The sequence below is a fragment of the Artemia franciscana genome, chromosome 4, assembly GCF_032884065.1.
Source record: "Artemia franciscana chromosome 4, ASM3288406v1, whole genome shotgun sequence".
NCBI lineage: Eukaryota > Metazoa > Arthropoda > Branchiopoda > Anostraca > Artemiidae > Artemia > Artemia franciscana.
In genome coordinates this window covers 11,148,016-11,164,384 of record NC_088866.1, presented here as the reverse complement: position 1 = coordinate 11,164,384, position 16,369 = coordinate 11,148,016, and the positions used below count along the sequence as shown (strand labels likewise).

General features: G+C 35.5%; 1 protein-coding gene across 1 annotated transcript in view; it reads right to left on the bottom strand.

The window, feature by feature from the left end:
• Window positions 1-9,245, bottom strand: part of LOC136025980 (synaptosomal-associated protein 29-like) — a 39,830-nt gene extending 30,585 nt beyond the window's left edge. The window contains exon 1 of the mRNA XM_065702112.1: window positions 9,078-9,245. Coding sequence (XP_065558184.1) covers window positions 9,078-9,085 — 8 coding nt within the window. The 5' untranslated portion in view covers window positions 9,086-9,245. The remainder of the gene's footprint in view (window positions 1-9,077) is intronic.
• Window positions 9,246-16,369: the final 7,124 nt, after the last annotated feature.

Genomic DNA, 16,369 nt, shown 5'->3' with positions numbered 1-16,369 from the left:
CAAATAATGCTAGAAAATCCTGCACCCCCTTCATTGAAATTATCTTCCCCGATGAGACGTTCCTCGTGGAAATATCATCCCACGTACCCCCCCCCCCTCAACTCTCTCCCCTAAACCCAAAAAATCCCCCTGAAAACGTCTGTACACTTCCCAGTAACCATTACTATACGTAAACACAAGTCAAAGTTTGTAACTTGCAGCCCCTCCAACGAGGACTGCGGGGGAGTAAGTAGTCCCTAAAGACATAGTTATTAGGTTTTTTGACTAAAATGGCTATATCAGAATTTTGATATGGTGACTTTTGGGACAAATGGGCGTGGGAGGGGGCCTAGGTGCCCAAAAAAATTTTTGGTCACTTAAAAAGGGCACTAGAACTTTTAATTTCCGTTAGAATGAGCCCTCTCGCGACATTCTAGGAAAACTTAGTCGATACGATCACCCCTGGAAAAAAAAAACAAATAAACAAATAAACACGCATCTGTGATCTGTCTTCTGGCAAAAAAATACGAAATTCCACATTTTTGTAGATAGGAACTTGAAACTTCTACAATAAGGTTTTCTGATACGCTGAATCTGATGGTGTGATTTCCGTTAAGATTGTATGACTTTTAGGGGGTGTTCCCCCTATTTTCTAAAATGAGGCAAATTTTCTCAGGCTCGTAACTTTTGATGGGTAAGACTAAACTTGATGAAACTTATATATCTAAAATCAGCATTAAAATGCGATTCTTTTGATGTAACTATTGGTAGCAAAATTCCATTTTTTTAGAGTTTTGGTTACTATTGAGCCGGGTCGCTCCTTACTACAGTTGGTTACCATGAACTGTTTGACTATGGTGGGCTTCTTGGACATTTTAGTTCTAAAATTAGAAGCACTTAAAGAACACTTAAAAGGGCTAAAGCTCCAGCAGCAGTAATCTTACTGTGTTGGCCAATCTTTATTGCTTTTGTGATCCCAAATCAAATATCTTTAGCGCTTTTTTGAAGGTTGTAATAAAAGGGTTTGATAATATTTTTAACAAGCATGCAAAGTATTCTCGGGAATTACAAATTGGGCTCGAAATCAAACAATTACCTCTAGATATAGCACAGCTGATCTAAGACCTAATGCATCAGTATGGCTGGTAGGTTTTTTTAATTTAACTGATCCCAATTACAATTTTTTCAGTACAATTGCATGAATTGTTATGTATATCCAGGCTAGTCTGTTTGTTTTGTTCTTTATTTTTATTTGTAATCCACAATGCAACACTTTGTGTTTTTAGTGGGTAATAAGGACAATGATTATTGTTACTAGGGGAGGTGTTGGGAGATGGGATATGGTACCTTTGTGAAGAAAATTTTATTCCAAAAATCTACCTTAATCACATCCATTTTGCCATCTATCAGGTAGTTTACTATGGGTGTCCTGAAGACATCAGAAAATATTTTTTTCAGAAATTTTAGGTAAAAAGATTTTCTTTCTCCTTTGAGTAAGAAATAGGATCTGGTTTCCATAACGTAACTTCTGAGCCTTGTTGCATGATATTCAGTGTGTTCTTGTCAGAAGCTGTGTTCTTTTGGCTCAGAACACTGTTAAGTGATTGATTTACGTGGCCATCTAGGGATAAAAAATTGAACCTTTGTGAAATGTTTCCTGCTTGGGTACTCTGGGACATATGTTCCCGGGTACCCTGACATACTTTTTGTCTGACGTGTCCCAGACTACCCTCATATCTACATCAGACAACACCAGCCAAAGATCTTAAGCTGAGAGATAGGATTAGGTGATATACATCAGATTATAATTCAAGCAGTATCTGTAGCAATCCCAGTGGTCCAAAGTCTCTGTTGGAGGATGAGCATGAACAGTGGAGTTGTGCGGTGAAGAGTGCAGCTCATCAGGCAGGCAGCCAGGGCCTGAGGCTCAGAGGGCTGATAATTCTGTTCGTGTTCTCTCAAGTCATATACTTCCTCTGCCTGAACATCAAATTGGTATTCAGAAGAAAAGGGAGGAACAAAGCCTGGCCAATCAAAGAATTTGACTGCAATCCCTGTTAAAGATAGCATTTTTAAAGCAGAAAGACAAATAGATCTCAAGAGAAAAAAGAAAGAAGAAGCAAAGGAATATAAAAAGTAAAAGACCTCAAAAGGAACGCAAACACAGAAAAGGAAGCAAGCAAAAGAGACTTTACATTTTAGTAACAGTAGCAGTGATGCTGCTTCTGTTGACCTCTGTGCTAACACTGATGATGATTGATTACACCTGAGTGATCTGGAAGAGTTTGTAAAAACAACCTATCAAGGAGATAAAGCCTGGCGATTTTTTACAAGTTCTCTATACTACTAAAAACAAGTTCTAAGTATTATGCTGGTGAGGTCTTGGAAATTGAAATGGCAGAATATAAGCTCCTAACTTGGAAGCTCATATTTCCAGAGACAAAGGATGTGGCCTTTGTGAAGGCAGGCAAAATTGCCTTATCCTGGCAAAACCTAATCTGAGTGGTGGTACAGAACATGCAGCAAAAGCCATGAAATTTGGTCCTGATCTTTCACAGTATGCTGTTAATTGAATAATGTTACAAGCTTCTGTTTTATATGTTTATTGTAATTGAAGTACATCATAGGTTTTTAACAGATGATATTTGTTAAAAACAGCTCTGTGTCCTAAATTACCCTCTGGGATTTCCCAGAGTACCTGGGGGTTTTGGTACTCTGGGACAATCGAAGGGGGTTAGGAAAATAGTTGGTATCAAAAACTTTATCAAGGGAATAATCTGCAAAAAAAAAAATCTAAGAGAAAACCCATTCAGTTCCATTTAAGTAAGCAGCAAAATCAAGTAATTTGACCAAAGCATTCTCCAGGTATCTGTCATAAACTTGAACATGTCCCAGGGTAACCACATCTCCCTATCGACCAATATCAAGAGATGTTGTTATTTTCTATCTAACGCCCAATCCTCTTAATCATATGCGGAAGAAGTGCGAAGCCATTTCATGTTCAAAGTTTTAATGATTCTGCATAATTTGGTCACACTATGCCTACAAAATTGAAAACTAGCCCATCCAAAAAATAAAATAAAAAACAAACAAGACAACTAGTCAATGAATTTTTGGATAGCTATGACTGAAAGCACCTATAAAATTGATTTAGCAAAGCTCTGCTGAATATAGCCTAATAAAGAATTTTATTACTATAGTGGCCTAGCTAGATAGGAAATCAAAATTGATCCTCACCTATAACATATATGATTTAAGTTACTTATATTCTTCTTTTATAGTTTATGGCTCTCTTTTTTACTAAATCTAATCGATTGGTATTTTAATCAACCTATATTGTATGTGTCTGGGTTTAAATAAAGCTATTTAAATAATAAACTTCATCAGGCCTATTTCTCTTATGAACTTAGATACCAGGTACCAAGTACTTTGACTAAAGAAAACTATTGCTTTCTGGATGACACTCATTTCATGTTTTAAAGAAGGTAGTTAAGCTACAGTAGGGAGACCTCTAGGAATGCTTCCATTGTCACAACTAGGCCTCAAAGAGTTCTTTTGAAGTATCTATCAATACTCCCTTTCCCTCTGTAGGGGCTGGGCCTTGGTGAACATACACAAACTTTGTGTTATGAAACTGAAACTTTCAGAAACTGATCTACAGTACACAAAAGCCCGTAAACTGCATTGAGCATCACAAATTTCATAAATCCTGATTTTTAAGGTTTCAAAGAATTTGAAAAAAAAATGTCTCATATTTGGAAAAAAAATTCCTAAGATGGTTGAAAAATTAGTTACAATTACTTAGCAAATAGAACAAAATTAGTTGGGAAAGAAAATATAACATTATATTCTCCAGTCAAAGGTCTTTTCCAAATTACTATTCATTGCCTGAAGTATTTGATTACAAAATAAACAAAGAAGTTAAAAGCTTTATAATAGCACAGTAATTTGAATCTAGTGCTAAAAGCAAATTGACAGAAATGCTTTCCAACTCTGTTTTCCAAGTTTAGCTAATCCTTGGTTTCCTACAAACAACAGTATGGTGACTTTTCGCTAGTTGCAAATATCAGATGGAAAGCTAAGCAGGCTTTGCTAGGCAGTTCTCAGACAATGACATTAAGTTATGAGTACTATTAAGATTAGGATTAAGCTAAGCTTTGATTTGTTGCTTCTTCTGCATTGTTCCCATCAATGTAGTTTCTTCTTCTTTTGCCAATTCAAACAAGCCTGGACCAGCACTTCACACAATTCTGCTTAGTATTGCAATTTTCTGTAATGAAAGGTTCAGCAGTAGAGAGATACTATCTAAGGAATGAAAAATATTTGCAAAATGCTTCTATTTAAGGATTTTATTTAATCCTGATCAAATGAGACCAACAAAAGTGGTATTTTTTTCAAACTGTTAAAAGTCTGATACCTTCAGGCTAATATTAATCATAACTAGATCTACGTTGCAACCCCTCATTGCTGAAGATGATTGTAGCCTAACAGCCAATTATTACTTACAAGTCCCTTGCATGTCTTACTGCTGGATTTTCAAACTGGTATATCTCATGAATGAATTTTTCTGCCAAAAAATGGATGACATATACTTTGATCAGCTCATCAAGAGCTATCAACAGCCATCAAAAAAAATCTATCTGTCTTAGCTCAAAAGTTGACTTTTTTGCCATAGGCCAAGTTTCTAACATTCTCACTTAGAAAGGAGCAAGGATAAATTCTAATTTCTTTAGCAATGAGAGAACTTTTAAAGTTTAAGAGGTACATCTGATACCATTTCTCTGCTGCAATCCCAAGTGCAAAAAACCAAATGATAAACTCAGCTGAAATCACAAACAGAAATGGGTAGAAACAATAGATGGGAGTGCTTTTAGTCCCCACTTTTTTATTTCTGTAATTTTTTCTATTTATCACTCAAAGAAGATATATTGGCTGGGGGCTGGTTAACTGCCGCATATATTTAACACTTATAGATTTTAGTCCATTTGAGATTTGAAACTGGTGCCTGCCTGCTACAACAGAGCTTTCCACTCAAAAGCAGAAACATGGTTTGATGAAACGAAAGCTTGACTGCATAACTTCAGATAGTTCTCTCTTGCATAGGCTATAAAACTCCAAGTCACTTCACACACTATAGGCTCTGTAATTCCAATTCTGTAAAACAGGCAGCACACCTAGCATGGCCTTTAACTGGGAGCACGTGTTTATGCTTAGCCTTGCTAGACACAATAAATTCAGCTAAATCAGGAAATGAAACTAAACAAGTATAGGGTATGAGCTTGGCTACTATAGAATTGCATGTAAAGTCATTTGATTCCTGTCCTATAAACAACATAACCTATTGGGAATACTTTCAACAACTAAAGTCAAAGAAAACCAGACTTATGCCAAAATTTAACACAGCTTTGTCTAAAATTAAGCAGGCAGAGGCTTATACCAGTGTTTTAAGCAAATTGCTAAGCCTTAGAAACAGGGAAGGGGTAAAGATAAAAAATAGAAAACACAGAGCTCAGACATTTAATCTCTGAATTCGTTTGATAAATTTGTCCTCCCCTAATGAAGGGGAAGCCTAGATGAAGGGGAAGGGGTTAGCCTAGTTCCCCTGAACAAGGCTAACTTGACAAGCTAGAAAAGCAACAAAAATAGGGAACCTAAAGGGTAAACTTTAAGTGTTGATCAGTTCAAAAAAACATGTTAATTATATAAAAGTAGATTCACTATTAGATTCTTACTTGATTTTCTTTCCAAGTATAATGGTCACCTTTCTGATAATCAAAACCAGGGACAAGGTGAATCCCCAACTCAATTCCTTTTTTGGTGCCCTTTCATTTTTCTTTCTTTAGCAATGAGGTAGACAGGCTTTTTGAAAGGTAAATATTTTGCCATTCATATTATGTACTTATGAATAAATAAAATATACCCATAGATGCCTTACTTTATATTCTTCGGAAATATAATAATTACTTCTCTTGAAAATGCAAATGTAAGCCCTTCTTGAACCCTTGAAAATGACCCAAAATTTACTAGTTCTTGGATATAAAAAGGCTTAAATCATGGATTTCAAACTGACTATTTCATTATAAATACATTTTTTAGAGTTATATAATCCACAAGCATTGATTTATCATGATTAAGTTGGATTAATTATCCAAAACAATTTCTCCATTTTTCTATCTACTGTGCTTCTTCTGTCAGCTTTGATATTTTTTTTTCCATATAGCCTAGGTGAAACAGCAGTTTTAAAGTGGCCTTACAGAATATGAAGAAAACATGGCAGATTTTTTTTTTTTTTTTTTATAATCCATTTAATCTTGACTAATAAATGTTTTTGAATTACACAGTTTTTACAAAATGGATTTATAATGAAATTAAATAAAAAAACCAAGTTTTTTTTAACTGCAAGTAAGGAGTGACGTTAAAACTTAAAACAAACAGAAATTATTCTGTATATGAAAGGGACTGTCCCCTCCTCAACAACTCACTCTTTATGCAAAAGTTTGACTCTTTGTCACAACTCTAATTTTTAAAACAATAAAAAAAACTTTAGCATAAAGAGTGGGGTGTTGAGGAGGGGACAACCCCTTTCATATATGGAATAATTTCTGTTTGTTTTAAGTTTTAATGTTGCTCCTTACTTGCAGTTAAAAAATTTTTTTTTTTCTTATTTAGTTTCCAAACGTTTTTGAATTAATGCATGTTTTTACTTTGGCTCACTACACATGAATAATTAAAAAAAAATTTGCATATTAATTTTCCTTTGCTAAATGGCTTTCTCATAGTTTTGAACAGATGATTTTGATACAAAAAAGGGGTAGGGGAGGAGGCTTTGTTGCCCTCCAATTTTTGGTTACTTAAAAATGCAACTAGATTTTTCTATGGAAATTTTTGTTAGTAATAAACATACATACCTTACAAATTAACTTACATAACAAACTGCTATATTTGTATATTTTTATTACACATGAGGGGGTTTGCCCCTTTGTCAATATCTTGCTCTTTACACTAAAGCTTGAATTTTGTCCCAAATCTTTAAGAATGACCCCTGAATCACAAAGTCCATAGAATAAATAGCTGAAATTACAAAAAATACTATAAGATAAAGAGCAAGGTATTGCAGAGGAGATGAACCCCTTATATATGTAACATTTTATGTTTGTTTTAAGTTTTCATATTGCTCATTACTTCCAGTTGAAAAAATTATTTATTTTCTCATTGTTTTTTTTTAGATAATACTAGAAAATCCTGCACCCCCTACATAGAAATTATCCCCCCTCATCCCACCCCCACCCCAATGTGAAAAAGTCCCCCCTGAAAACGTCTGTACATTTCATAAAAACCATTACTATATGTAAATCATGGTCAAAGTTTGTAACTTGTAGCCCTGCCCCTGGGGACTGTAGAGGATTGAACAGAATGGCTATCTCTAAATTTTAATCTGGTGACTTTGGTTGGGAAAAATGTTCATTGGAGAGGGCCTATGTGCCCTCCAATATTTTTGGTCTGTACATTTCATAAAAACCATTACTATATGTAAATCATGGTCAAAGTTTGTAACTTGTAGCCCTTCCCCTGGGGACTGTAGAGGATTGAACAGAATGGCTATCTCTAAATTTTAATCTGGTGACTTTGGTTGGGAAAAATGTTCATTGGAGAGGCCCTATGTGCCCTCCAATATTTTTGGTCACTTGAAAAGGGCACTAGAACTTTTAACTTCAATTAGAATGAGCCCTCTGAAGACATTCTTAGAAGACTGGGTTGATACAATCACCCCTGGGGAAAAAAACAAACAAACAAATAAACACACATCAGTGATCTGACTTCTGGCAAAAAATACAAAATTCCACATTTATGTAGATAGGAGCTTGAAACTTCTAAATTAGGGTTCTCTGATATGTTGAATGGGATGGTGTGATTTTCATTAAGATTTTTTACTTTTAGGGGGTGTTTACCCCTATTTTCTAAAATAAGGCAAATTTTCTCAGGCTTGTAACTTTTGACATGTAAGACTAAACTTGGTGAATATTGTATATTTAAAATCAGCCTTAAATTACAATTCTTTTCATGTAACTATTTGTATCAAAATTCAGTTTTTTAGAGTTTTGGTTACTATTGAGCCAGCTTGCTCCTTACTACAGTACATTACCACAAACTGTTTGAAAGCAAGTTTGAAACAAATTTTATAATCTATTTTATAGCCAAAAAATAGAATCAAATTATGATTTCTAAGGGTCCTTCAAGGCCTTAAAACTGAATTTGCAGGAACAATAATGGTAAAATTCTAGTTGATTGACTTCTTGCTATATCAGAAAGGGGTTAGGTTAGGAAAATGAAACTTTCAGGGATGGGTCCACAGGCTAAAGTATGTCTTGGGAAGGTATTTTGAAGTACCTATCTCTGCTCCTTCTCCCTCTAGAGGGCCCTGATCTTTGATGACCTTCAAAAATATGTGTGTTTTCAACAGATCTTCTGCTTGAATGAAGTACAACAAAATTGTTTTCAGCTTCATAACTTTGCTCAATCCCAATTTATAATGTTTTAAAGATATGCAAATACATTTCTTAAATTTTGAAAAAAAATTGATATGGCTCAGAATTCTACTCAAATAACAGGAATTGCATTTTCAGAACTAAAGGCAGAGAATAAGCAACTGTTAACTGAAAATTAAGGTACCATGTTGTTTTGTCAAAATTTCAATAGGTATAGACCTTTCATGTAGGCAAATTTCAGGGTGCTCTAGAGGAGAAGGAGTGGAGGTGGGTAATTTAAAATACCTCCCTGGGATATACTTTAGCCTGTAGACCCATCCCTGACAGTTTAATTTTCCTAATCTTACCCCTTTCTGAGATAGCAAGAAGTCACTCAACTAGAATTTTATCAAAACAATTATTATAGGCTAGGCACTCTTCAGAAAGAGGACAAAAAATAACATCTAGTGAAATGTTCAATTTATCAGTGGGTTTAAAGTGTGATCAGCAAAATATTCACCTTTCTGACCACCTTATAGTAGTTGTCAGGAATTTTTAGGGCTTTCTTCCAATATAACCACTGTCATTAATGTTTATCAGAAAACTCATCTTGAATTTTACCACTAAGCCTACCTAGACATAGCGTATCCAACAAAACTAATTTCCTTGAAGTGCAGCAGTTAAAACACTTCTATTTTTCTTCCTTGTCTAGAGATGTGTACAGCCTAGCTACTCTTTGAACTTTCAGTCTTTTTATTTTAATTAAGATTTGAACTAATGCTGTCTGTTTTTTTCTACTCCGGTTAGTTTGAGTTTAATCCAGTCACGTTCATAATTTTATAGAATAGATGACAGTTTTGCAACGTATGTCTGTCGGCCACTGGTAATCAGCTTTGATCATAATTAGATAAAAAAAAAACCATTTTTTTAAAAATAAAGTAAGGAGCAACATTAAAACTTAAAACGAACAGAAATTAATCTGTATATGCAAGGGGCTTTTCCTCCTCAACGGCCCGCTCTTTACGCTAAAGTTTGACTCTTTCTCTTAAATCTATTTTTAAAACAGTAAGAAACTTTAGGGTAAAGAGCGGGCCGTTGAGGAGAAAAAGCCCCTTTCGTATACGGAGTAATTTCTGTCCGTTTTAAGTTTTAATGTTGCTCCTTACTTTCATTTAAAAAAAACTTTGTTTTTTTATTGAATTTCTGGACGTTTTTGAATTAATGCATGTTTTGATCTTGGCTCTCCGCACATAAATAATTAAAACGAAAATTGCATATTAATTAATTGTAATTAATCAGAAGATTTTGAAGAAAAGGAGCGAGGGAGGAGGCCTAGTTGCCCTCCAATTTTTTGATTACTTAAAAAAGCAACTAGAACTTTTAATTTTTTACAAACGTTTTCATTGGTAAAAATATACGTAACTTACGAATTAATTTACCTAACGAACTTCTATATTCGTGTGTCTTTAATGCGTGTGTGATGGGGTTCAACCCTCGTCGATACCTCGCTCTTTACCTCCTTAAGAATGACCTCTGAATCACAAAGGTCGTAGAATAAATAGTTGAAATTACTAAAAATACTTTAGCGTAAAGAGTGAGGTATAATGAGGAGGTAAACCCCTCATATGCGTAATAATTTTTGTTCTTTTTAAGTTTTACTGCTGCTCAAAAACTTTTCATATTTATTTTTTCATTGTTTTTTTTTTCAAATAATGCTAGAAAACCCTGCGCCCCCTTCATTTAAATTCTCTTCCCCCATGACAAGTTTCTCCATGGAAATATCCTCCCGCGTAACCCTCCCCCCCCCTCAAATCTACCCCCTAAACAAAAAAAATCCCCCTGTAAACGTCAGTACACTTCCCAGTAACCATTACTATATGTAAACACAGGTCAAAGTTTGTAACTTGCAGCCCCTCCCACGGGGACTGCGGGGGAGTAAGTCGTCCCTAAAGACATGGTTATTAGATTTTTTGACTATGGTGAATAAAATGGCTATATCAGAATTTTGATCCGGTGACTTTTGGGAAAACATGAGCGTGGGAGGGGGCCTAGGTGCCCTACAATTTTTTTGGTCACTTAAAAAGGGAACTAGAACTTTTAATTTTGTTAGAATGAGCCCTCTCGCGACATTCTAGGGCCACTCAGTCGATACGATCATCCCTGGGAAAAAAAAAACAAACAAACAAAAAAATAAACACGCATCCATGATCTGTCTTCTGGCAAAAAATGCGAAATTCCACATTTTTGTAGATAGGAACTTGAAACTTCTACAATAAGGTTTTCTGATACGCTGAATCTGATGGTGTGATTTTCGTTAAGATTGTGTGACTTTTAGGGGGTGTTTATCCCTATTTTCTAAAATGAGCCAAATTTTCTCAGGCTCGTAACTTTTGATGGGTATAACTGATCTTGATGAAACTTGTGTATTTAAAATCAGCATTAAAATGCGATTCTTTTGATGTAACTATTGGTATCAAAATTTTGTTTACCAAAAATATTGGTATCCATTTTTTAGCGTTTCGGTTACTATTGAGCCGGTTCGCTCCTTACCACGTGCAGTTTGTTACCACGAACTGTTTGATTGCTTGGTCCATATTTTCTCCACAGACTATGCGGTATTTTATATTTATCTTTAATGTCAATGTTCTGTCTACAAGAAAGCCTCCTTTCTGATATATATATCGATTACAAATAGTTAGTTTTAAATTACTAAGGAGTTATTGACTGTTTATTAAAGTTGATCCTATCTATCATATTTTCTTGGGTATGGGAATTACGAAACAGAACGGAAAAGTTTCAGTGAGGTTTGTGGATAACTTAGCAGTTTTACAAAAGGGGAAACCCTTTTATTGTTGCGTTATCAAATCATAGTGCCAAATAAAAACATAGTGCCTAACTGAAAGTTTTAGCTACCTTTTTATGAGTCAAAAGTGATAACTTTTAACTCATAAAACATAAACACACCCCCCTTTCCACAAATGTATCCGATGAAAATTTGAGATAGCCAGTTTGTTCGAAATAGTCCCACAATCAGATAAAAAAGCTTAGGGGCCAACACATACCCCCTAGAGCCCGAGGAAGGGTTTTAACTTATGCCCCAGGGGCATACAAGGTTTTTTATTGAAGAAGTGGGCCTGTAAACTTTGAAAAGGACTCAAATGATTAGAAAATTAAAGTTCTAATTCCCTTTTTAAGAGTCAAAAGCCGTCCGATGGCAAGTAGCCGCCCTCCTATCCCTCTTTTCCCCAAATGAATTCAATTGAATTGTTTATATAGCAATTTTGTTCAAGATAGAGCAAAGATCACATAACAAAACATCAGGGATAGCATAGCCTTGCAAAACCAGGGGAAAAGCTCTGCAAATTGTACCACGGGGGCATCTAAGGTTTTTATGGAAGGGATGGTCGTATAAACTTCGGAAGGGGCTCATTCGATTGCATATCGGAATTTCAAGTGCCCTTTTTACGAGTCAAAAGTTATCAGAGGGCAACTAGTCCCCCTTCCCAAGGTCCAATTTCCCAAATGCATCCAATCAAGTTGTAATATTGCTATTTTGTTTAAAACACCTTAAAGATCAGATATAAAACTCCAGGGACAACACAACCCCCAGGGCAGGGGCAAGTGTAGTAAGCTACGCCAAAGGGCATATATGGATTTTATGTAAGGGGTGGTCATATTGACTTCCAGGTGGCTAATTTCATTGAAAATTCCGGTTTTCTTTTTATGGGTTAAAAGTGATCAGAGGATATATACCCCTCCGATTATTCTCCTTTCCTCAAACGCATTCAATCGGAATTTTTTAGATTATCTGATCTCCTTTCAATCTCCTTCAAAGTTTATCTGACCATTCCTTCAAAAATACCTTATACTCCAGCTGGGTTAGAATCTACAATACTTGCCCCAGGGTTTATTTTTTTGGGGGGGAGGGGTGGCATAAACCCCGGAGATTTAATTATACGATCTCTGATCAATTTGGGCAAAACGAATCTATTAAAAATTCGATCAGATGTATTTAAGGAAAAGAGAGTTTGTGGGGGGGGGGGGGTATTTTTCATCGCATCACTTTTGACTTTCAAAAAAGGGAATTAACATTTTGATTTTCTAGTCATTTGAACCGAAGTTCCCTCCGAAGTTTACCTTTTCCATAACAACCTTATATACATCAGGGGCATAAGTTACAACCTTTCCCCTGGGCTCTAGGGGGGCTACGTTGACCCTATAGTTTTTTTTCTGACCGTTGGACTATTTCAAACAAAAAAGGCTATCTCAAAAATTCTGATTGAATGCATTTGAGGAAAAGAGGTTGTGTACGAGAGTGATCGGAGGGGTATATGTCCTCCGATCACTTTTGACCCATAAAAAGAAAACTGGAATTTTCAATGAAATGAGCCACCTGGAAGTTAATATGACCACCCCTTACATAAAAATCTTATATGCCCTCTGGCATAGCTTACAACACCTGCCCGTGCCCTGGGGCTTGTGAGCCCGAGGAAACCCTTCCTCGGGCTCTAGGGGTACATGTTGACCCTTAAGCTTCTTTTATCTGATTGTTGAACTATTTCGAACAAACTGGCTATCTCAAATTTTCATCGGATACATTTGTGGAAAAGGGGGTGTGCTTATGTTTTATGAGTCAATTTATTGTCGATCCCGGACTTTTTCTAACCTGATACTTGAACTATTTTCAACAATATGGCTATCTCAAAATTTTTATCGGATGGTTAGGGCAAAAAAGTGCATGAACAGGGATATTTGGCTTAAGATGTCTTTTGACTCTTAAAAACCCAACTACAGCTTTAAATTTCCAATCAAATAAGCACCCTCTGATGTTTATACGAGCATTTCTTCCATAATAACCATGTATGTCCCCAGGGTATAACGTACAACGCCCGCCTCCAGGTCCTGGGGGGTTGTATCGACCCATAGTTTTTGTTATTTGATCTTTGAACTATGTTTAACAAAATGGCTATCACAAAATTTTTACCGGGTGCATTTAAGGATGAAGGGGTGGGGGACTAATTGCCTTTACTTTTGACTCTTAAAAAGGACAATAGAACTTTCTATTTTCAACCGAATGAGCCCCATCCATAGTTTATACCACTATTCTTTCCACATAAAGTTCCTCTGGGAAAAAAAATTATTTTGTTGTATAGTTGCCAGGTTTTCGGAAAAAAGTATAGCCCAAACTGCCGCAATCACCAGATCAAAAATAGCCCAAAGTAGCCCCTAAATAGAAACGCTATTATTACTTTATTTGCACTATTGTAAAGCTATTATGGGTAAAACGAGGAAAAAATACAATCGGCATGGCAGAAAACCTACACATAAGTGTAGGTCAAAAGCAAAATTAGACCTTTGTGAACAAATAAAATATACCACCCCTTCACGTATGCCGTTGTAAAAGTGATTATTGCTTTACTGAAAGAGAAAAATATATAAAAGCAATAAGGTGAAATGTCCTTTTCACACTCAGTTTATTGCACGAATACTTTATTTTACCTTGCCCCGACTTTGCGCTACAAAAATGAAAATTCCAGAAACAGATCAAGACAAACAACATTCCCAAGTAAATTGTTTAGATCCCCGCTACAGCACTAAATCCGGATTTGCAAGCCATTAAAGAATTTGAAAAATTGTGTTCAATACAACTTTTTATAACTAATTACAATTAATTAACGAGGAAGTGCAGTTATTATTCTCTACTGTATACCGTTTGGACAACAAAAAAAATTTACGCGAGTAATTTCAAAATTGTAAGAAATAGTTAAGTCTAATCTTAATAAATCTTAATAAATCTTGACTTCCCTTATTCTTTTATAAGTTTTATGAAGTCCTTTCTAACTGATAGATGTTTTAAGGTTCAAGTAAGTCAGTCTAGAGGTGAGCAATGTCCCGTTACGAGAGGTCTTCCTCAAGGTGCAATATTGAGCCCTCTTCTATTCAACTTGTTTGTTTCTGAATTTCAAGTATCTCATGCATCATTTGGCCGTTATGCAGATGATTTGATTATTAGGAAGTCGGGAAGGGATATTGGCCTTCTTCAAAGTCTTATTCAAAAGGATATAAGTTTAGTCCAAAGATTCTCTTTAGCATTTTGCTTCCCAATCTCGATCAGAAAACCTAAGCCATTATATTTACTAATGGTACTACAGATCCTTCTAATCAACTAACAATTTTCTCAAGGGACATCCCATATTGCAATTCAGTGAAGTTACTTGGTTTATTGATGGATTCTAGAATGCAGTGGCATGAACAACTTAATTCTTTGAAATCTCTGATTGTTCAGAGACTTTGTATTCTAAAGAGACTTGCTGGAAGAAAGTGGGGATGTCACCCAGAAATTATTTTGGATTTTTACAAATTATATATTCGTTCAAATATAGAATATGGGATTCAAATTTTTTCAGCTCCTCTGCCATCCTCATTCAAAATCCTTGAATCTTTACAAAATTCTGCTATTCGAATAGCTTTGGGTGTGCATAAGCATACTCCTCTGTCAAAATTAAAATACTGTCGGGATTGGCGTCCTTAAGTGAAAGAGCATCCAGTCTAAGGATTAAATAGTTCTCGCAATCCAGGCTTATACAACCAAGCATGTTGTATTTTCACATACCTTTGCTGGGAAGTCAGCCTTTCCTAATGCCCATTCATCATGGCGTCAGTTTCAACTAGAGGTCCCAAACTGGAATCAACATTCGCTTTATGCATATCCCTTTACTGAGTCCCCTCCATGGGAAACGATTCCCTCAAGTTGTCAAGTAGAAATTATCTCTATTAGTAAAGACTTGAATCCTAATTACGAGATCCAGACTAATTTGGCTGAAAAGTTCTCAAAGGCGTACCCCAACTATAGAAAAATATATACAGATGGATCTGTCCAGAGGGAAAGAGCTGGAGCAGGAGCATGTATCCCATCCCTGAATTTGAACATCTATTCTTCTCTCCCATTGGTATCTTCTATCTTGTCTGCTGAATTATATGCCATCTGCCTGGCCTTGGATGCACTTATAAATTATAACATGGAATCTGAAAATATACTCGGTCTCTCCGACTCTAAATCAGCATTACTATTGATCCAAAATATTAATAGAACTGCTAATGACAAGGATTTATATAATATTAGAAGACAGCTTCTTAATCTTAAGATCAAAGGAAATGAGGTCTATTTTCAACATTTTCCAAGTCATAAAGGCATCAAATGTAATAATATGGCTGATTCTCTTGCAGCAAAGGCTTCCATGTTAATTCCTAGTCCTTCCTCTGACCTCAATTGACGAGATATTATCAGGCAAAGATCTAATGTTAATCACAGTAAATTAATTTTATCTCCATTTCATACAAGATTAAATACGGTGCTATTTTACTGGCTGAAATCAGGTGCTCTACTTACGAGCAACATTAAAACTTAAAACGAATAGAAATTATTACGTATATAAGTGGCACAGCTCTTCTTCACCACCTTGCTCTATCGCTAAAGTTTGAGTTATGACCCGATTCTTTAAGGACTTCTGAAACACTATGTTCATTTTATTAGAACAATAAGAAGCTTTTTTAAAAGCACTAAAAAACCTTAGCGTAAAGAGTGAGGTGTTGAAGAAGAGCAACCCTCCTCATATGCGTAATAAATTGTGTTTGTTTTAAGTTTTAATGTTGCTCCTTAATTTTTAGTTTCAGTTGAAAAAGCTTGTTTGCATACTTTTATAGGGTCCAAAACTCCAAAGAAGGTAAATAACCAAAGCCCAAAAGTCGAGAGATTTATAATATTTTAGTCCAAAAACATACTTCGTGGGTTTTTAATCACTTGTCCCGTGAAGCTGAAAATTTATCAGCCCAATTGTCGGGGAATAGCCCAGCCTAGCAACAAGTGCTTTATAGCCTTTACGCTTTGACACTGAATCTATGCTTTAGGGATTTCATTTCAACAA